This window comes from Brachycentrus maculatus, unplaced genomic scaffold (assembly GCF_059751285.1).
Source record: "Brachycentrus maculatus isolate JH-2025_06_01 unplaced genomic scaffold, ASM5975128v1 h1tg000081l, whole genome shotgun sequence".
Taxonomy (NCBI): domain Eukaryota; kingdom Metazoa; phylum Arthropoda; class Insecta; order Trichoptera; family Brachycentridae; genus Brachycentrus; species Brachycentrus maculatus.
The window spans coordinates 3881317-3904790 of record NW_028280835.1 but is presented as its reverse complement, the minus strand read 5'-3'; the positions used below and the strand labels follow the sequence as shown (position 1 = coordinate 3904790).

Genomic DNA, 23474 nt, shown 5'->3' with positions numbered 1-23474 from the left:
GCCCTATACACCATCTGGGGTCGGATAACGATATTATTATGTATTTGGTAGTTACTTGCTGTCACACAAGATGAATGCTTTATGGAGTGTAAAAATAGAGAACTCATGTTTTTAAATGTTAAGTTTAAACAAAAAAAAGTGTTATGTTAATATTAATATATGTAAAATAATGTCTAATTTTTTAAAATATAGGTAGGTGCTTGTATTCTACATATAACGTGGCAATTTGACTATGAAATTTAACGATTTAATTTCATAAAACAAGATGCTACTCCGCCATCTATGAGTGGAAAACCGTACCAACACAACGTAAAAGCGCGGAGCTTTCAGGATATTTTCATTGCTACTGACATCTATCGTCTGTTGTACGAATTATACTTTAAAGGTTGTGTTCAACATTGATGCCGAATTCCAAGAAACAAGTTAGTTAGAACAGTTTCTAAGAGATGTTTGCTTGAAATTTTAACGATATTCAGAAGTCGTTTCTTATTTCGGAATTTTAAAAATGGAAAAATTATTATAAAAGAAATGTTTGATTTTTCTTGTAATTTGAACGAGTAGTATTTTCAATGAATTTCAATATTCTAATTAAATCAACAGTGAATTTATACATACGATTTAATTTTTTTTTAAAGTTTTAATTTAAAGTAATAAATATATATGAAAATTTTCTACAGCACTGTGTACCTACTTCACTATCCGTTTATAAAAATATTTAAGCCATCAATTTTATCATTTTATGATTATGTACATTATAAATAAACATTTGTTTTTTAACACTTGAGTATTATGTTCTATTACTACTAGTTTCGGAAGCTTCATATGCTTCCATTTATGATTATATTCAAAACCGTAAATACAATAAAATACTCTAGTTGCAAAAAACAAATGTTTAATTAAGAATTATATGATCTTCATGTCATTTAGTCTGTTTATTTAAAAATAAATATTGTTGTCATTTTACCAATGAATGTTTTGAGACCATCTTGGATAAAAAAAACTACTAAGCGTGAGATAACGTATCATAGTATATAGGGCAGTGGTCTGTACTAATAGGTGGGTAGATAGATACATAATAATAATATTTTGTATAATTTCTTCGTAAAATACTTCCTCAAGGGCGCTTCGCTGCGATTACATTTGGGAAAAGATAAATATGGAAATGATTGAGCAACAAAAACAAGTTTAGTTTTTTTCAAAAGACCAATATTTCTAACTGCTGGTGAAAGTGCATTTCGTGCCATCGGACCGCAACAGTAAAGGCACGCTCGTTAAATTGTGGCAGTTGTTGTAAAGGATCTAAGAGTAAAGTTTCTATAAATATATGTATAATAGATACTTTCATATTATTACTCTATATAAATGACTTGTTTATGGGTTCCGTTTGACCAATGGTTACCGTGATTTCTAGTTCCAGTAGAGAAATTTTATCTATGCCAATAATAACATATATTGATAATATTGTAAGTTTATTTGTTATCATTTATATACATATTTTCGTACAATAATACATATATAAATTTGAAATCAGTCACTCATTGTGTTTACACAATGCAGGAAAGTGCATTGATATAAACCCAACTATTTGTATTACCTCAATACATCTACATATTCAAATTTTACATGACTTAAGAACAGAGCCGGAATTTGAAATATTAATTTTTATTTTTAAATCGTACATTTAAATTAAGTTTGAAATTTGGACTTTTTTCCTTCTTCATTTTGTATGTAATGTATAGTCAAATAATAAAAAAAACGTGAATCTTAATTTGAAAAAAAAAGAGAAATATTTGCGTTTTTATTTTTCACACAAATATTTCAATTTCATACTATTTCTGTGAGCCTAAGCGGCTCATTATTAGAAATAGGTATCAAATTGTGGTAGAGTGGGTTCGAACTGAGAAACTCTGACTTAAGAGTCAGCGACACTAACCACGGGACCATAACCCGACACTATTTATTTTTATTTATTTTTATTTTTATTTATTTATTTATTGGAAAAAGTGTTACCTTTTCATTTAATTAATAAAATACATTTTTTATAAAAATCCTTTTCTCCTTTTTCAACATACATGCAATAATAAATTAAAATACTTTTTTCCTCCATTAATCAACGATCAAAGTGCCCTACTTGGTGGTGGATCAAAGTATCATTCGGTGGTGATGGAAGGATCAGAAGACAATGTTCTTTCAGCAATAAAATGATGGGAATTACGTTCGACTCCAGCCCTGGGGCATATTGATGTCAGTAAGCGATCTAGAACCATCCGCCCAAAGAAGAATGGCAATACATAATATTACGGCCAGTTGTCTCTCGGGCTAAAGAAGGTTGGTCGCTTGATGAATGATGAATTACATTCGCCGAAGGAATGTCTTTATATCGTTCAAAGCATCTGAATGCAACTGCGTCTTGTACGAGCGGTCATATTTAAAAATCTCGTAAAAGCTGTTGTTATAAATGTAGAAACATGTTTTGTAGGACTGCTAGTGACGGATTTAGTATGGCCACTTGCATTTTATTCTGAAAGTTTATTGTGAACAAGATAAAGAGATTACAATTCATCATTGAACAAAATCGAAATCATTCGATCGATTCTTCCACGGTTCTAACTGGAAGAGTAGACAGTCCGTAAGCACTTGTCTAACTTTTTAAAAAATGTTTTTAACTTACCATCACGCCACTTATCCGCAGGGGTAGGCAGAGAGAAGAGAACGATACACCACTCTGTCATTGCAAACTTTCTTTGCCTGACACGTTGAACATATTTTTAGATATAAGTACCTACAATAAAGCCCGAAAAAATAGGTAACCTATAGGTAGTGCGCAGGTTTTTAAGGCATAAATTTATATGAAATCAGTTCAGAGAGTGTGAAACAAAGATGGTTTAGGAAGCATGGGAGAAGAGAGAAGTTACAGAAACATTTTGACATCTCAACATAGACGAAGAAGAACACGAAAGTCTGGGTATTTAAAGGGCTTACGATTTGTCATAGGGTGGTTTATGTTATCATTATATACAATTTAACATTCATTATTCTACCAATGATTGACAACCACAATACTTAATTTTTCAGAACTTAAAGATTTATGATATCATTCACACGTTGCTTCATGTGCGAGTTCGCGGCGATATCAATGATTGATTTGAGTAATCTTTTTATTTTGAAGAGAGCCTTTTAAATGCATGCATGATCTTTACCGAATTATTTCACATACTGATATTACATTTTTGTGAAATTATAACATATATATAAAATTACCAGTTATTTTATTCACAGCATATTTGCTAACACAGAATTCATTCCACTGGAGGCCACCAGAGAGGTCACATGTCTGTACACGTTCGATTTTTTTAAAGAATGTATATTGGATATTTTTTTGTTAATTTTTTTTTTAATATTTTTTTTTTCTCGTTACTTAACTCCTTTATTTTCAAAACCATATAATTATTTTTAAAAAAACATATGTTTTCAATGCAAAAACGGTATTAAGAAAAAAAAACAATTACGTAAAATGTGAACTGGATTTAGAGACCCATTTAATAACTCCTAAGGGTACAAAACCCAGATTTGTGAACAAGCATTTCGACACTCAAAATGTTGTGAATGTGCATATTTTTACTATTTTTAAATATTATTTTTCTTCTAAATATCGGTTTGTGAATTTTGTCCGTGACGGTACAGCCACCCTTGAGTTTACCATATTGGAGAAATTCTGCAAGTGTACTAAGTTCCCGTCGATCAGGTTGTTGAATTTTTTAGATCTGTACTTGATACGTGACCAATAAATATTCAGAGAACTCTCTTATTCGCATATTGAAGGGAAATCTCTAGAACCATCATATTAAAAGTGCATTTCCAGTACACTGGTAACTGGATCGGGAATATTTGTTTTGTTGAACACAGCAAAGAATTTGATACTCGTATTATGGACATAATTTCAATACCATAATGAAATGTAGAATTTCATTAATTGATTCGGCAATTACCTACTTTAAGGTAAAATCTATAAATTTTTAATTAAAATTTTACTTAGTAAACTTACTTACTTACTTGTAACCCTTATCCGCACCCAATGGTGCATAGGGCACTGCATCGAATTGACGCAGTATTATCTTGATCATTACTTAAATGAAGGCAAGGTGGTCACTCTTGCGCTTCAGGAACCAGTCCAGCGTAATTTTAAATAAATATTACAGTGTAAAATCACTAATATTTATTTTAACCCTGGGAATCTAACCCTGAGTAAACACTGAGTTAAATTAAAATTAAAATCCACTACTTCTTAAAATCTATTATGACACGTGTTTCGATCCATTCGATTCAAAATGATGCTGAATGCACAGTAATATTTACTAAGTAAAATTTTCATATAATTTTTTGACATCTCATCAAAGATAAAGAAGAATATGGAAGTCAATTGGAGATAATCCAGATTTGTGAACAAGTATTTGGACACACTCAAAATTTTGTATGTATTGTCTAATATTCTCATTATTATTAACTGTTTGTTTTGTACATAAAACGAGCTTGAAGCCTTATGCCATACATTGCAAAATCTGATTTTTTCTCGTTTTCTCCTTTACAATGATTAAGCAATTCATCAAAGGTATACCTTTCTAAGTTATTAAAATTGAATATAATCATTTCGTACTTACTGCGTTACTAGAATAACAGGTATCACTTAGGACGCTCCGAGAAGTTCCTCTATGCATATGAGATGAAGCCATAAATCGTTGTCCCATTACGATATAAAAAAAACCTACCCGCGCACATGTATAATTGATTATTTTCAGAGTTTAGAGTCTCTCGGAATGCGGAATGCAAGCGCTTAGTAAAATGGTAATATTGATAAGTTTGAGTGATAATTAATTAGGTTTGATTTCTAAGAGAGACGCGTAAATGCGCATTAATGGACTTTGAGGTAGGTGCTCAGAAATACAGTAAAAGGTTTTTGTCTATGCTTGCTTCTAGATGTGATGTCTTAATATATGGAAGTTATTATTAATGTCAGAGTGTAACTTCATGTAATATATTTCTACAAATGATTTAACTAGTACAAACCCTTGAGTCTCTTAAAACGGGATAAATAACGTTTAGAGTACGTTAAGATTAATTCTACATCAGATACAATTTCATTACAATGCACTATTATAATATCAATTAAGCCTTTACACGTAATTATTTATTTAAAAAAAAAAAAAACTATTATGACACTATTGTCTCTACTATTAGAGACCTATATCTTCATTTTTGTACAATGTTTAATGAATTTTACCAACGTGTCTAAATTTTAGATATTTTTAATTATTCGACAGGATATTCATTCGTGAATTATTTTACATACATAGGTATAGCCATGTAACATTCACCATTCTACCCATGATTGACCACCGCACTACTCAAATACATATAAGGAAAAATAAGTAAAAACTAGAAATATTGATCAATCTCGTGACACAGTACATACATATCGCGCACTCCTTTCAAGAACGTCATAAATCAAAAAACTTGATTTTCAGGAGAACATTTTTAAAGTTTAAAAATATAATTCAATGTATTAAAAATAAATATCAAGCCACTTATCGAACTTTTTACTTTGCAACAGATCTTTTTAGGTAAAACCTGTAGGTTTTTTCTCCATTTGAAAAATATTTAGTATATTTAAAAAAATAATTAAACTATACCTTTTCAACAATATGCAAAAACAACACTTTCTGCCCTGTAACGGGTAAATATTAAGTTTTAAAAATGCCGCTTTTTCTGGGATATAGTACATTTTCTGGGCATTCCGAAAACATGCTCAACTGAAAATTGTCGATTTTTGATTTATGACGTTCTTGAAAGGAGTGAGCGATATGCGCCCTTGAGGTAGTATCTTACGTAAATGGCGCTACATAAATTATTCAAATTTATTTTATTATTATATTTTATTATATTCCAGTAGTGATCATGTCTTTAAGCAAAGTGTCCGTCAATGGTTGCTTCCCGTTGGAAGGGACAAGGTAGAAAGTGAATTAATTAAAGTCCAGGTGTAATTATTTTATTGTAAAACCTTTCTACTGTAAATTGTTATTGTATCTATTGTATGTAATGTATATAATCTAATAATTGAAAAAAAAAACAAAATTTAATAAAAAAAAGTATTAACATGTAAGTATTTCGGCTCAACACAGACCATGCCTAAAGAGCCGTAATACATATAGTAAAAATAAATAAAAATGCAAGTATCTACGAAATGAATAAATAAATAAAAATAAAAATATAAATATATGTACGGTTCACTACAGCCATCTTTGTTGGATTGAGGAAAGCATATATTTTTAGCAGAGACCCTTATATCTGTATGCAAGTTCCGAACCCCGGATTATATTTACTAACTCCTAAGTGAAGAAAATCCAGATTTGTGAACAAGTATTTGGACACACTCAAAATGTCGTAGGTACTAAAATTTTGTTTACTTATTTTTTTATTATTCTTATTTGGGTTAACAACAGCAACATATGTAAAATAAAACATTAAAAGAAATACATTAAACAAGCCAATTATAGTTAACCACAGAAACATAAAGATTAGTACAAAATATTTAGTGTAGATCTTGCAAATCAATGAATGTGTGTGTGTGATGTTGATTCTAGTAGGGACATACATACAATGCAGAGAAGCATAGTTTTTTTAAAGATCCTGAGAGGACAATATGTTCCGTTCGACTTTTCAACACAGATTTTAACCTTAGACTCCTTATTTATCTTGCGAGTTACCCTGCCCTGTAAATACCCTGACTTGCATATTTTTCTTCGTCTATGTTGAGTCTTATTTGTGATATATTTAAAGTAGAAGTAGTTGAGGAAGGTCGGGCACACCTATCGGTTCTCGGTACAGGGTGCAGGGTACCCACTATGTAAAGTGAGGCAAAGACAAAGAACAGGTCCAGGTAAGCTCTCACAATGGGATGACATGATGAGTAATGATGCCGAAGCTATGCTTAATGGATGTTGAGCCAACTTCAGCAGGAATTTTGCGGCAACCTTGCGAAATAACGCTACTTTTGCGATCGAGAACTCATTGCATACAACTTGTGTATATGCATAATACTTACACCATTGCATAATCGGGTGATCGCATAACAATAATACAGGGATCAATTTCTATTGTACTTATTATTTATCAGTATAAAGCACTTTTTTAGCTAATTCTCATATTACTTAACCCGCCTTGAATATAGATCCATATTGATTATATTATTCATTAACATTATTAACTATATAAAACATTAAACCTTGGGTGTAAGTCCCTCTCCGAGCACAAGAGCTCAGTCTCTTTTTTGGAGAGGCACAGCGAATCTAAAACTATTAGTTTGCCATAGGTGTAAATGTTTATAAATTGTATTATGTTGTACTTAAAAAAGTAACTTTATTAAATATTTAAAAAAAAAAAAAAATTATGTACTGTAAGCACCAAAAGTTACTTTAGAGATTATTTCGTATCTAAATAAGAAAAAATGAAATTATCGCTTACTTAACGTGTATACTTTCAGCGATCCTCAAACTGCAATTATCATCAGTATTAGACACACACATACACTCACACACACCAAATATATATATATATATATATATATATATATATATATATATATATATATATATATATATATATATATATATATATATATATATATATATATATGTATATATACATATATATATATATATATATATATATATAATATATATATATATATATATATATATATATATATATATATATATATATATATATATATATATATATATATATATATATATATATATATATATATATATATATATATATATATATATATATATATATATATATATATATATGTATATATACATATATACATATATATATATATATATATATATATATATATATATATATATATATATAAATGTATATATATATATATATATATATATATATATATATATATATATATATATATATATATATATATATATTTAATATATATATATTTATTAAAATGTGGTTCATTTTTTAAACTTTAATGAAAAATTAAATTCAATGTTTGCTTTTAATAATTTTCATTTTGGAAATATTTTTCCAACCGGATTCGACAAATACCTTGTCTTCCTTTTAGATGAATGCGTATAAACCGTCGAAGAAAACAAGGTCCCCGTCGAAGCCGGTCGGAAAAATAATACCATAAATAATCGTGGTTAAAAACAAACTTTGAGTTTTATTTATTTTATAAAGTTTATGATATATTATTTTGAATGATTCCATGTATAGATAGCTGCCCCTTGGATGCATTTCGGGACCCGTTCAAGTATTTCCATATCGGGGTTGCGTCATGTTTATAAAACGATTAACGCACGTTATCTGAGTTGCGAGTACGAGTATGTGCGTTCTCTCGTCTCGTCACCGTGTCCATATTGTGTGTAGGTGATTGTTTCTCAGAACAAAGTGTGGAAAACTTTGTGCGGAAATAAAAGCAAAGGGGACGGCTTGCGGGTGTGTGACATTGTTCCCCGTTCTCTTTGCGATTTCGTTCATTAATCATTTTTCAATACTATCCAAAGTCTCTCCTTCCACCTAGCTGACGAGCTGACGGCGAAACCTTTATATCAGAGGTGCAATATCGTTTATTTACCGTTTAATCCAATGAAATGCAAGGCAGCTTTTGATTTTCAATCAATTTGAACCATTATATATTAATCTCGATAAAATTCCGTTGTAATATTGAAATCAATAATTATTAATAAATGTAAACGAATATAAAAACATATATTTAATGCCATACTCGCAATCACGGAATTTAATCAGCATTCCGCACGTCATTTCAGACCAGATTTTTTTTAGAATTGGATGTTTTTTGTTTTGTTTTTAAGAATATATATTTATATATTTTTTTAACTCCTTACCTTTCAATAACTCTTTTCTTTTCAAAACCATTGGTATCTCTATTTCGATTTTTTTTTTCAATTAAAGGCGATGTTCCAAGAAAAAATTCAATTATGATGAAATTGTTACACATGGGTTTGAAGAAAGTTAATTTGCTATTTAACGTATGTAGGTCTTGATATCAAATGTCTTTGATGGTAAAGGATAAAAAAAAATAGTTTCGAAGTAAATAATTCGGAGAATCAACATTGTTTTCGCCGAGAATACTACATTAAGCTTATAAAGAAATATAAAATAAAATAAACAAGATATAATAATATAAAGTATATAATAAGTATATAATAATATAAAATAATATTAAGTATATAATAATATAAAAAAAAAAAACATTTCGAAGCTTGATAGTTATATTTCACCAAGCCGTTTCAATATATCTTCATTTATAACAGGAAAAACCAAAAAAAATATTTTCTAAAACTTAATACTAGTAGGTAAGTTCTTTTTAATAAAAATATATTTTATGTGAGTCATGAACCATAAAGCATAACAAAACAATTAACCGACGAAATACGATAACTTTTTGTAATGATTATAAAAATTCACATTAATCACTATTAGATCGTTCCTTTTTTACTAGCACCACATCTGGCTGCAAGCAACGGGCCCTTAACGTCTGTAACCTGTAACTTTGAATGAGTAAAATGGCAGTAAGATAGCGTGCAACACATAGAGCATGAAAACACTGAATTTAAATTTGTCCATAGCTAAAAGGTTGAGAGTGCCTACTGCAAGCGAAGCTTTTTATTCAGTATAGCCGACTAAACATGGAACAAACGACTTATAGATTAATTGATTCAACAAACAGCGGTTTTGGCATTACTTCTTCTACTAAAGAAAAAGATGTGGATTCGATAATATGTGTTATTTATAGTTCCCTTTTCAAAATGATGACAACATATCGTAAAAGATTTCTGATGTTTTAGACAATGAAAAATTGTTAATACGAACTTTTTTGTTTTATGATTTTATTTTAAAACTGGTTGAGTAGAAAAAGACTTTTTACTAACTTAGTAATTACACTGGAGGAGTTTTCTTCTTATTCTGTGCGTTTACAGGGCTTACGGCCGTCACAGTCTGGTTTAAGTGATCACTTAAACCAGACCTTAATTGTTGAATGTTACACGTGTAACATTCAACAATTTTACCCTTGATATACAACCACACTATTCAAATTCTTGTAACAATTAGATATATTAATTAAACTCGAAATACAGTCCTTGAATTCAATAGACTTCACTGTGGACATCTATGGTGGGATAAGGCAAGCTTTTTATTAAGCAGAAACTCTTTCATTTGTATGTGAGGTCCGAATCCTGGATGATATTCACATCCTTGAGAGACGCTAGAAAATACCATTTTCATTATTTATTTTTTGACATCTCATCAAAGATGAAGAAGAATATGGAAGTCTGGGCATTTATGGGGCTGACGTCCTAATTATTATACTCCTATGATTAGAGATAAACCAGATTTGTGAACAAGTATTTGGACACACTCAAAATGTTGTAAAATTATTTTTTTAAGCTTTATTTTTAAATTTGACCAGTTAATTTATTTACAACTTTTTGAGTGTGTTCAAATACTCGTTCACAAATCTGGATTATCTCCAATTAGGAGTTATTGTATATCCAATTGTTATATTGCATTATCAAAATGGTATTCATTTGAAAATGATAAAAATAATTCTAGGTAAAGGGTGTTCGTAATAAAACAGGTATTTATCATATTTATTTTAATGTATTCAATCACTTTAAGTTACTTACACGATAATAATTTATTTTTATAATTATAGTAATACAATACACTGTATTCATACATATTACAATACATGGAATGAGTAGTACAATCTATCAAACAATCTTATCGATAACTAGGTAAATTTTCATTCACAGATGCCAATGTAGATACGGATTCTACTGCCGCAGAGATCGACAAACGAGAGAAAACCTTTCTCCACGCATCTCCGCGGAAGCTCAGGACCTCTCACCTAAATGCGCGTGTATACACGCGCATCCCATTAAATATTTGTCGAACTCTACGACTTCCTTAACTGTCAATTTTTTTCTACAAATATATATATATAATGAGTGACGCACCTTCCATTCAGATCCAAATATATTACCAAAATTCATTCAGTAAAGCAATTGTAGTCAAAATATTTTACATTGGTATGACATTACTACAAGTCACCGCCTTCCGCTCGTCAATCACAAAAAATAAAGTTATGTGTTTTTAAAAATATAACAAAATATCGTACGATTTTACTACAATCTTGTATGCAAATACAATCTTATTATCATTTACATAATCACAAATTAATTTTCAAAAGAAAACATGATACCTTTGCACATCGAGACTTCAAATGGTAAAAACGGAAATATTTCGTGCGTATTTTTATTATTATTATAATAAGTAATTTACAAGATACAGAATTCATTTTAATCAACACGACAAATAACTTTTTACATTCATTTTTGTACCTTTAATTATTTATTCTTTTAACACTTAATAAAGAAAATTTCTGTAAATTTTTATCTTTCATAAATACGTTATTTTTGTTCAAGCCGAATACGAGCAGAAATATGGCGATTGTTTAATCTTTCCGTCAAATTTCACTGTTATTACTTGAAATGATTACGAAATAAACATATAAAAAAATATGTTTATCTCTTAATTTTTATGTATTATAAATGCTTATTAAGCTGAGCTTTTTATTAAGCATTTTTTTGTGTTAAAAGTATACCTACATATATTTCAAAATTAGGTAATACTTTATTTTTAGAATTTGAGGAAGTACTCGCAAACTTGTAAAATATTCAGCATTTGGCAAGATACATAACATCCAAATACTAAAATGTGATTTGTTTTTGAAAAAAAAAACAATAAAAAAAGATACACGACAGTGAAAAGTAAATTTAAACAAAGGGACACGATGTAAATAAAATATATTAAGTTGAAGAAAAAAAAATCATTCATGTAAATTAATTACTGATTTCACTATACATTTCAGTATACCATTGATATTATTATTGGATGTAGGTATTTTTTTAATTATTATTATTATATTAGTTAAGTATTATATCGTTAATTTATAAGTACTCATAATACCTTCCAATAATTGATATATTACTGGTTAAATAGAATTAGGTGAATACATACATTATGGCAAGCAACCACGTTATTTTGTACATTCCATACATATTATTATAATATATATTTTTATATATGTACTTATAGTTGTTTTAAAAGTTTTTATTTAAAAAATGTGTACAGTATACTATTGCTTATAATTGAAAACTGTTAAATCAGGAGAATTTTGATCAAGGCATAAAGAAAAAGGAAGCAAATATTAATGGTATAGTTTAATTTTAAAGAATTCCCTGTTTAATTCCGAATTTGTTATTTCTTGCAATATTTATGTAAATATTTAAAGTATGTCTAAATAATTTCAAATAAAAGATTTTTTAAATTGTATTATCGGTAGTATTGTATTACAAAGTATCTATGTTGAAAAGATAAGAAAAATCATTGAAATTTGAAATGTGAAATAATTTTTTGAAGTGTTCGGCATAATTTTTACTACGATGCGATGGATTTACAAGATTCTACAAGAAATCCAAAATAGAATATTTTCACGCAGATTTAACATACTTTAATAATGTGAGAAAGGAATTCTTTGAATTATGTTTGTGTTTTTAAAAATCCTAAAAACTTAAAATCATATTCATCTAAAGATATCATTTTATAGTGTAGATTGCATCATTACGCGCTTGCGCGTTTTTGGTAATGTGGTACAAATACCGTCAAAATTAGTGAAGATAACATCCTACACGTTTCCAGCTCCCGGCACCAAATACTTGGAACATAGTTCGGACATTTTGCGTTAAAAGTAAAGTACACAGAAAATGGGTTACGAGACAATAGTAGTTGAGTGAAGCTAGTCGCGGCCTGATGTCACATTATGTAGTTTTGATTTTGGAGTAAGGGGTACAATTTAATGACCAGAGTTTGATACTATGTATATTTTTTTACAGATTTGAATTAGAAAAGTGACGATTGTCTTGAGATTTTTTTATTAATTTTCATGTTAGCAAGATCAAGCTCAACTGAAATTTACGACCAAAATAAAGAACGGTTATCCAACAATATTGTTACATTATTTTTAGTATCATAATGACAATAGTAATTAACGAGTTGTATACGTATAGGTTTTGCCACGTGCATTCTAATATCGTTATATATACAAAGTGATTTTCACAAAAATTCAAAAGAAAAACAATTGAAAAAAACAACAGTCACAACACTTGAAAACCAAAACACCCTGTCCCAAAATTAACGCTTGTTTAAAAATAATAAAATATCCAGAAAATAACGAATTGAGCAGTGATTTCACAATATTCATATCATACGCATAACAGTATTTTAAATATTAATTAATTATAATAATTATTACACTCTTCACACGATTTTATAAATGTACATTTTTGTTTTGTGCTCATATTAACTTTATTTCAGTAATTACAAACGATTGCTCTCTGGAAATAATTATACAAACAAAGGAAGTGTATAATTACACAAAAGACAGTACAATTAATAATTTCATAGTGTTAATGGTCATCTGATGACTTTTATTAGTCTTTGTTTAAGTTTTTTAGAAATAAGAAATTAGTATTTATGTGGTCTTGTACATCCCATTCTAAGATTAACAATCCTGAAAATTATAAATTAAATTTATAAATGGTTTTGAAAAATTACCGATTTTCACTTGCAACTATACAAAAGAGGTAGTAAAGACGATTCCGTTTTATTGGCCAGACGTGTTGTCTGTCATAAGTGTCTGTTACTAGCAAGGAAGCAAAAAAAAAAGAACTAATGTATATTTTTTTCTCACTTTCTTACGATAAAATAAGCTTTTTAAAAAACAAATATAAGGGCGCCTTTGTCGATTGGTGCAATTAATTGGTAGGCCCTATATTCTAACCCATATGTGATGGCCAATTAGCGGAATCGATGGTATTATATTTGACTTTGTGATTAAATGTGAAAAAATCTTTTCAAGGTCTATTTTAATGTCTGTTTAAAGCTCAAAGTTTAAATCTTTAATATTGACAAAACTGACATGGGAAAATTACTATATTTATCAGGATGGAGTAAAAGGATTTGTATCTCATGAATTAAAAAAAAATACGTGTTTATTTTCACCAATGAAAAATACAATATTTTAAGTAGGTACTTTGATCGCTGCGTGGGGTTTTTTCTTTTAAATTTCTTTACAATGTATTTGATTACATTATTATCATATGTAGATGAATGATTTTGTTTCAAAAACGTTTTCAAAGAATTCATACGTTTGTGGAGAAAGCCTGGAAAAACTTGAAGCTTCAAAGTCCTTAAAGTATGTATATATTATTTTAATATTTTATAGGTAATCACAAGGTTTCTTCTGTAGTATAGTTTACAATACTGGGCGAACGAGTTGAACATACATTTTAAACATCCAGAAAATAAAAACTAATCAAATAAACATCACAAAATACACTCCACATAAACGAAACAATTTCTTTAACTTTGGAACAATTATTTAAATATAAATACATATATTATAAAATTAAATATCTATTTTTACGTACACACTAACTTCGGAAAATAACATTAACGGACTATTAAAATTTACATTAATTTTTCTCTAACCTAGCAAATATACAGGTTAAAAGTACCGGGTGGTTAAACGATAATAATACACATTTTAGCGATACACTGTATCAAAGTCTATTAATTCACTATCGGGAGGAAATTTTTCGGATAGCGGATAACACATCTAGCACACGTTGAACGGTCGAAATACGAACAAATTCTTATTTAGAACTCTTTACAACTTGAGAAAATTACAAATCACTACAAATATTTGTACAAGTACCATTCTTTTAACATTAAACAAAGATTATGATGGACCATCTTTTATACCAAAGAATAGTCCAGCAAATTTATAAAATGCTCATTTTGGATGAAACTACCCAGAAAGAGAGGTCAAATCAAGCTTTGAAGCAAGAACACAGACAGATATGAATGAACAAAATCATTAAAAAAATTGCTGAATTATTTCAAGTGAAAGCTATTTTAAATTTCAAGACTTCAAAAGCCCTCGAAATGTAAAATAGCCATCGATGTTTACAATTTCAAATAGGGTAGTTTAATTTTAAATACGATCCATAACCCAAAAAATGGCAGGTAAGATAATTGTATCCGCTCAATGATACTTGAGATCTAAATGACTTTTGAGGGTTTGTCAATATTTTATTGGTGCTATTTTCTGCAGTGAGTGATTTTTCTGTTTCAAAAACGATTGTAAGAGGCCAAAATAATAATTCTTGCACGGCTCGTTTTGCGTCCATTCAATTTCGGCTGGTTTTTCACCAGTTCGAATTGGCTCAATAAATCTGTTATCCACTATTCGAAAAATTCCACTGATCCTATGCGGACAGATGCGCGAATTGGCTGGGGTGGAGATCAAACTGGTACGGGTGGCCGTACGGGTTCATGTGGTAGGGAACTATGTTCATGGATGCCATCTTGTGCTCCTTCTTCCACTTCATCCTACGGTTCTGGAACCAGATCTTGATCTGCCTCTCCGTGAGGCACAGTGCGTGCGCGATCTCTATCCTGCGCCTGCGCGTCAGGTAGCGGTTGAAGTGGAACTCCTTCTCGAGCTCCAGGGTCTGGTAGCGGGTGTACGATGTCCTCTGCCTTTTGGTCTCGCCATTGGCGTTAACCGTGCCTGTGGACAAGAGAAAAACGCCATTAGTACATTAAAATATCTTCTTTTATTACTAAATTTCATGGTTAAAGATGGTGCTTCCACGTGCATACGAGGGTCACTCATTTCTGATTGGAAATTTCTCGTTACATCCTCAAAATCCCTAGCGGTAATTTTCAACGCATCTCTAAACCTTTCTGGAGTTCCGATAACATAATGCATATCATCAACTAAACAATTTTAATGAATTTGATACAGTATTCTTACAACCGTTTTTACTTTAATTTTGTCATTATTTGTCATCTTCTGTGTTGGTTCATTATTTGGTAAAGTCCATTAATTTTGATAGTCTTTATTTTGATTACCATTGTACCATTATTTCAATTGTCTTTGGCCATCGATTGCTATTTCAACGATTTCGTTTGGTATATTTTCATAGTTTACTTGTATATCATAAGCGATGTAATATAATTTGCTGCTAACTTTTTAATTAGTTTTAATATCTCGTAATAGTAATTGTTTCGTGATTGAACGGATGCAGTTAAGGAATGCCTAAGATTAGAAGCGAATTCATAGAGTATGAAATTAACAAATAGGCGTATGTACATTACTCATTTATTTTCCTTAGTTTTTTTGCGTATCTACATTAAGCGTGTATCCTGGCAATGTTGCTTTACGGATGCGAGAAATGGCACCTCACCAAAGTTCAGAGCAAAAAACTCGAAGGTTTTGAAAATAGGTTTCTGAGGCGAATACTGAGTGGAAGATGGTGTGAAATGAGAACGTTAAGAGAAGAACTCAGCAGAACCTTATATATTAGAAGTCCTGATGGGATGGACATGGTTGGGACACATTTTAAGAATACCACCTGAGAGCATTAACCTCTCATGTCTTTTTTTTTCGACTCCAAGGATTCCGGAAGACCGCTGAGGACCATTCACCGACTGTTCTTAGCGGAACTTCGGGATTCTGGACTAAGCCAAGCCAGCTGGAAATGACTATTATGTATATGGTGGCTTGGAGACCACTTGTAGGGGCGATATGTTCCACCTAAGGTGTGAACACGGATGAAGAAGATGAAGAAATGAAAAAATGTCGTCTGTAGAATCTAGAATTTGAATTTAAGTTTTACTAAGTAAATATCACTATTTCTTAAAATTTATTGTGACACGTGTTTAATGCATTCCGCATCATTTTCAAACACCGTATGTGAAGCTAATTCTAAATTTCAGAGTTGGGTCCTTGGGATGTTGAAAGTCGAAAAGGGGGTAGGAACTGTTTCATATTTTTATTTATTAATTTAAAATTAAGAAATAGTGGTATATACCAAGTTAAACTAAAATTAAAAATGGATAGTGACTGCCGAATCAATAAATGAAATTCTTGAATTTTTGTTAAATACTTAATAATATTTTTCCATAAAATTTTAGGTACTTGTACACTGTATATGCACCATACTCTCAATTATTCAACTCTTCTACTTCTGATGCTCTGAATGAATATTTTTTTAAGGAATATTGTAACGTATTTAAATCATGTCTTATATATGAAGAATTCATATCTATTTAAAATGAAATATATTAAATGACGAAATGAAATATATTTCTTTTACTAAAACTTTAATTATCTTACGGCTGTCATTTGTGACAAATGGTCACATTAGCATATTATGGAATCCGTGATTAGTTTTTAACTCATTGGGCCAGATTCATCATTCGTTATTAGGAAATCAAATTGGACCACAAATTTCATTTCTGGGACAACTTGTCAGTAAGAAAGTCTAAAGAAAATTATATTTTAACGAACCATCACGCCACTTCTCCGCAGGGGTAAGCAGAGAGAGACCGCTAGAACGTTAGACCGCTTTGTATTTGTAAACATTCTTCGCCTTTTCCACATTTATGCCTCTCTTATTCCAACATTTAACGGAATTGTATTTTATTGCTTAAACACCATTATTATGTTGAAAGATAAGTTTTTCTTCGAAATAAATATATGGTTTTGAAAAGAAAAGAGTTATTGAAAAGTAAGGAGTACTAAAAAAATCTATGTATTTTCTAAAAAAAAGTCAAATATCCAATAAACTTTCTTTAAAAAAATCGGGAGCGAAGAGACGTGTGACCTCTCTGGTGAACGGCCGGTGATTGAATTCTGTGTTTGCGAATATCCTCTTAAGTAAATTATCAGCTAATCTATAAGTTATATTATCATCTCGGTATCAACAGTGGAAAATGTTGTTATCAACATTTTGAGTGTGTCCAAATACTTACTCACAAATCTGGATTATCTATAGTTAAAGATGTTATTTTTTCATATTATTTTTTGACATCTCAACATAGATGAAGAAGAATATGGAAGTCTGGGCATTTACGGGGCTTACGACAGTTAAGAGTTTCTGCTCAATATAAAAAAAACTTATTTATCTCACCAATAGATGTATCTAGCGAAAATTCTAATCATTATTGTACAATGTTTCGAAATTGGATCATTTAATATATTTGTATGTACATATATATAGAACATCCAAGAATTTGAGTAGTGTGGTTGTCAATCATGGGTAGAATTGGTGAATGTTACACGTGTGTAAAGTGATCACTTAAACCAGCCTATGATGGTCGTAAGCCTCGTGTGCCCAGACTTTCATATTCTTCATCATCTATGTTGAGATGTCAAAAAATGATATGAAATACGTTGTCTTTAATTTCGTCATTCATTTGGTATTGAGATCACCATAGATCAAGACGTCTTAACAATTGTCTGATTGCTACAAAAAAGTGTCGAGTGAAGGGCCATGGCGCACGATGAAATATCTTGGCAGCACGCCACAGTGCGACGACTATTTGTTTATTTTTTTCTAGCGCGGAATAAGATATAGCTCGCTGCTGTACAGCTGATCCCTTGAACCGGCGCTCCGCTACCGATGACATCGCGTTTATTTATTATTGTGCGAAAGTTGAGTGAAGATAACGGCATTCGTTCGTTTGTTTTAAAAAATATATCCACCAACATTCCCTACTCCTACTAGAACGTAAAAAAATCTTCTTCTTTTTCATTATTTTAGTGCTTTCACTGAAACTAGTGGTTAGATTAACGCAGAGAACATCATAGTCTAAGCTTAACTCGAAGGTGCATAGTTAACACCGGCGCTGTGCCAGGCAGGTTTCCCGCAAGGCATCGTACCCTTCTTCAAACCCTCTTCCAATGGTGCATAGAGCACTGTATCATATAAATGCAAAGTTGATCTTGATCGTTAAAACATGAAGGGAAGGAAGGATAACAGCCCTCCGCTTCAGGTATCAGTCCAGGGTAATATTGAATGGATATTAGAGTGAAAAATCATTTATATTTAAGTGATCCCCCCTGGAAATCGAAACCGTGACCTCCAGTACGGTAGCTGAGCGTGATAAAAATAACGAGTTATTTAATTTTGAAATCATTTTTGTGAAAAAATCAATTTAAGTTCGTAAACGATCTTTCATGTGCAGCTATTAATAAAAATAACTGGTCAAATTATTAAAAAACAAAAATTGAAAATAGTGTTTTCAGGCATTCACAGTATGTAAAAATAATTCGGGATTTGGATGTTGTATACATCATATTAAAAGGGTCTCAGCTAAAAGATTTTTCAATCCAATATCATATATATATATATATATATATATATATATATATATATATATATATATATATATATATATAGAACAAAATTGAGAAAAAGTAGAGTAGTGTGGTTGTCTTCATAGGTAGAATGTTGAATGTTGCACCTGTGTAAAGTGATCACTTAATTAGCCTATACAGGTAATAAGTCCTATAATACCCAGACTTCCATATTCTTCTTCATCTATGTTGAGATGTCAAAAAAGGGAGAAAACCAAGATATATGAATAAGTATTTGAACAAGTTCAAAATGTAACCAAATTTTGTTTAAAAAACTTTTGAACAAAAATTCCATTATTTACATCGCCCGTCTGATTACAGAGAATGTAGTAAACCTGTATACTATACACTGAGCTCAAAACAAATATTTATGTTTATTTTTCAGTAAATAATTCACTCGGAAATAATTTGTAAACATTTCAGTGAATTAAGTAAACAAATTATGGTATTATAAAATGAGATGTTTTCTTACATTTTGAATATGAATTGATTGATTCGAGACTAATATTAGTAAACATTTCAAGTATCATCATCTACATATATCATTTACACATACTAGTGAGGGAATCTGGGCATTTACGGGGCTGACGACCCGTAAAAATTATATGAAAATAACTCCTGTAATTGGAGATATCCAGATTTTGTGAACGAGTATTTGGACACACTCAAAATGTTGCAAAAAGTTATTGGTTTATTTGAAGTATTCAGGGATTGTGTTGAAAATTCCTTAATTGGTTTTTAAAATCAGATTCACGACCAAATTCAACGTTTTCTAATCTCATTTTGGCCGGTAAAAAATGAAAATATACTGTTTTGTGCGAAGATGTCAAAAAAACACGATTTCTACTCTAAAAATTGACGAAAAGATGACACGAAATGAAGGACACATCTCGTATCGATGTGATTGACTTAATAAGGTATTCCTTAAATAATAAATGAACTGTCGTTGAATTCTTTTCAAATAATAAGTTATATTTCTTGATTCATGTTAGATTTGGGATTTCGGCAGACGGTGGTGGCCTGAGTTAAGAAGTTCAGAAGTGCGAGTACATATTACTCCGTAGCAAGACTGAAGTGGCAATGGGCAGGACAGGTCGCGAGACAAGACCCCTAAAATTGTAAGCTTGAGACCCTGGAAAAATAAAAGAGGCGTCGGAAAACCTCAAAAAGATGGTCCGACGACAAAGCCGCTGTGGGGGGTAAAAATTGTCTGCAACAGTAACCGACCGAAAAATGGAAGGATACGGAAGGATATATAAAGCAGTGGAGGACAGAAGGCTAAAGCAGAAGAAAATGTTATATTAAACCATGTTCGCTCCCTAGGTGGAGCATATGGAGTCCACAAACTGTCTCCAGGCTTTTCTGTCGGCTGCCAGCTCCCTTGCATCCTCCCAAGTCAGATCCGCGTCCCGAAGTTCTGTCGAGAACTGCCGATGAATTGTCAGCAGTGGTCGTCCTGGGCGGCGCGAACCTGATGCCTTGTAAAAGAGGCAAGCTTGATTAAGGCTCTCAGGAGGCATGCGGAGTACATGGCCAAGCCAACTGAATCGCCTTTTCTTGACGACAGTTGTGACCAAGATTTGCTGCGTCCTACGCCTTATCTCTTCGTTCCTCACAAAGTCAAACCACCGCACGCCTAAAATTCTCCGCAGACACCTGTTCTTAAAGCTTAGTACACGGCTGCTCTAAAGATATTAATCCAATAAAATAATATTCCATGTATGACATTCCAAGAAGAATAACATAACAGAGATATATTTTTTATTGTTTTCAAAGGAAAACAAATCTCAAAGATGATAAAAAATGAATCGTCAATCATTTATGTAAAACAGATCCATCTTTTTTTCTTTGCAAAATGATTGAAAATTGCAGTTGATCTACGAAATTCTTCTTTGAATTATAAATTACTTTACAAATTTATTACGTAATCACTAACGTGTAACAATTTCGTAAATTAGGACATTAAAACAATTTATTAGCATACCGTTATTTAATGCGCTCCGAATAACAAAATATATAAGACACGTGAACTAATCTAATAAAGCTATATTTAAGTTTCATTAACGTAGCGAGTCCAGCTGTTGGCTAATATCTCATTTGCACACTGCTAATATCAACCAGGTCTCCCAATTTTTTAATTAACCATACGTTAATAATTCATTTGATATAAAATTTTGTGGTCTGATCGTCCTGGAGCGCTGCTTTGATGTCGCAAAGTGATTTAAAGTGTACTCAAGTAACAAAAGACAAATTGTTTTTTATCACTAAATTTACATATTTAATCACTGTGAGAGGTTTTAATGATGAGTCATTTTTTATATGTGATTTAGCGGGGTTATTTTAAAACGTTAAATAATTGCATATCGTTATAAGCAAAATAGAAATATTACATTGAAATATATAGTTTCGCGCTAAGTATAAAGAGTTTGAATGATTTAAAAGAATGGTTTTATAATAAAAATGTGTAAATAATGCATAAAGCTCTCTTTTGTATTAAATCCAATTTAGACATAAGCGGTCGAATTAAATAACGACTTTCTTAAAGGAAGTCACCACTGCACTTGGTTTTTGGATTCGATCATTTAAAGCTTATCAAGTCAATCAGTACACCAATTTGGTGAGTTACGATTGAAAAAAAAACAGTTTAAGCGGTTACCCATTAGTCACTCACATCTATAATGCTTTGACAGTAAACCAAGTAGTTATATAGATCTAAATAAGAAAAAAAATATAAATGTTACATATATTCATATAGTAAAAAAATAATGATAGAAGTACAAATATTGTGATTAATAAAAGAACGAAATAGATTTTTCCGCTTTTATTTTATTTGAGGTTTTGTATAAAATTTTGAACGAAAATTTGCATTTAAATCGACGAAACCCGGTCGCTATCAAATAAGGCAAAAGTGAGAACACCATTTGAGCTACATATTAATATTAAGCTTCCTAATATTTAGTTCCACCAAGAATATCATTAAAGACAAAAAATAAACAAATTGGAAATTACTGATTATGCATGTATGTATGCGCTAATTGATACGAAGTTTACCATTTTCTTGCGTGGTTTTTTAAAGATTATATGGGTATTGTCAAAGATTGTAATAAATAAATCTAGTAAATAAATAGCATATAGCCAGACAGATATGCTTTCTTCATTTGAATACATATAATACAAACACATGCCTGTATCAAACAACGTACATAGATCAAAAACCACTTGTTACTGAAAAAATACAATTGAAAAACAGTCAGTTTTGTAATAGCAACAAAACCACAACTGACCACCGAAACATATTGAGAAGGAGTCAATATGGCGTCTGCGTACATTCAGTGCATGCTGAAGAGAGGAAACCAAAAGGATTAGTCTCTCGGAAGACATGGTGCTCTGGCCAGGTGCTGGCCAAGTGAAGGATGGAGCTGATTTATAGGACACGAAACGAGCAATAAAACATTCTGCTGGTTGCAAGGGATTAGCGAGCAAATTTACAGCTCCCGCTAGGACAGTCTACACGGCCCGCAAAACGGCAGACTGTAGAATGTGAGAAAATTCGGCTTCATTTATCATTAGTGGACTAATTTTCATTTGTTTTTGGGCGTGATGTATTTATGTTATCTTTTAATCTCCGTAATGGCCCGAACGCTACTAGTTTTTTGTGGGATAACGATCTGTTCTAATCCATTTATCACGTTGCTGTGCATGAGATGAGAATCAAGTTATGATAGGCTTAAAAAAGTGGTGAAATTATTGTTTATAGTTTTTAAATATTCATATTTTGGCAAGCGTCTTTGAGGTGATTTCTTACGAAAACGGCGTTATATATGTAAATTGTCACAACACTTACAACCTATGGTTTTCAAAAAATGAAGATGCGATTGAATTTTGGTTATACTCAAAATTTGCAAACAAAAATTTCGACACACTTAAAATGTTGAACAAAATAACTGTTAAAACAAATAGTAAAATTTATGTAGCATTGTCAGACTTTTCTTAATATGTAAAATAATTCGTAAAATAATATAACATGTGTCAATGAAGTTTCTGCTATCTTATTTCAAGCACAGATGTAGCTTTAAAGTTTGGTCTGAACAAA

The 23474-nt window shown here is 30.8% G+C and overlaps 1 protein-coding gene across 1 annotated transcript in view; it reads right to left on the bottom strand.

The window, feature by feature from the left end:
* Positions 1-11830: 11830 nt before the first annotated feature.
* Scr (homeobox sex combs reduced) overlaps positions 11831-23474 on the bottom strand; it is a 79884-nt gene continuing 68240 nt past the window's right edge. Inside the window, exon 2 of the mRNA XM_088257491.1 lies at positions 11831-15745. Coding sequence (XP_088113617.1) covers positions 15441-15745 — 305 coding nt within the window. The 3' untranslated portion in view covers positions 11831-15440. The remainder of the gene's footprint in view (positions 15746-23474) is intronic.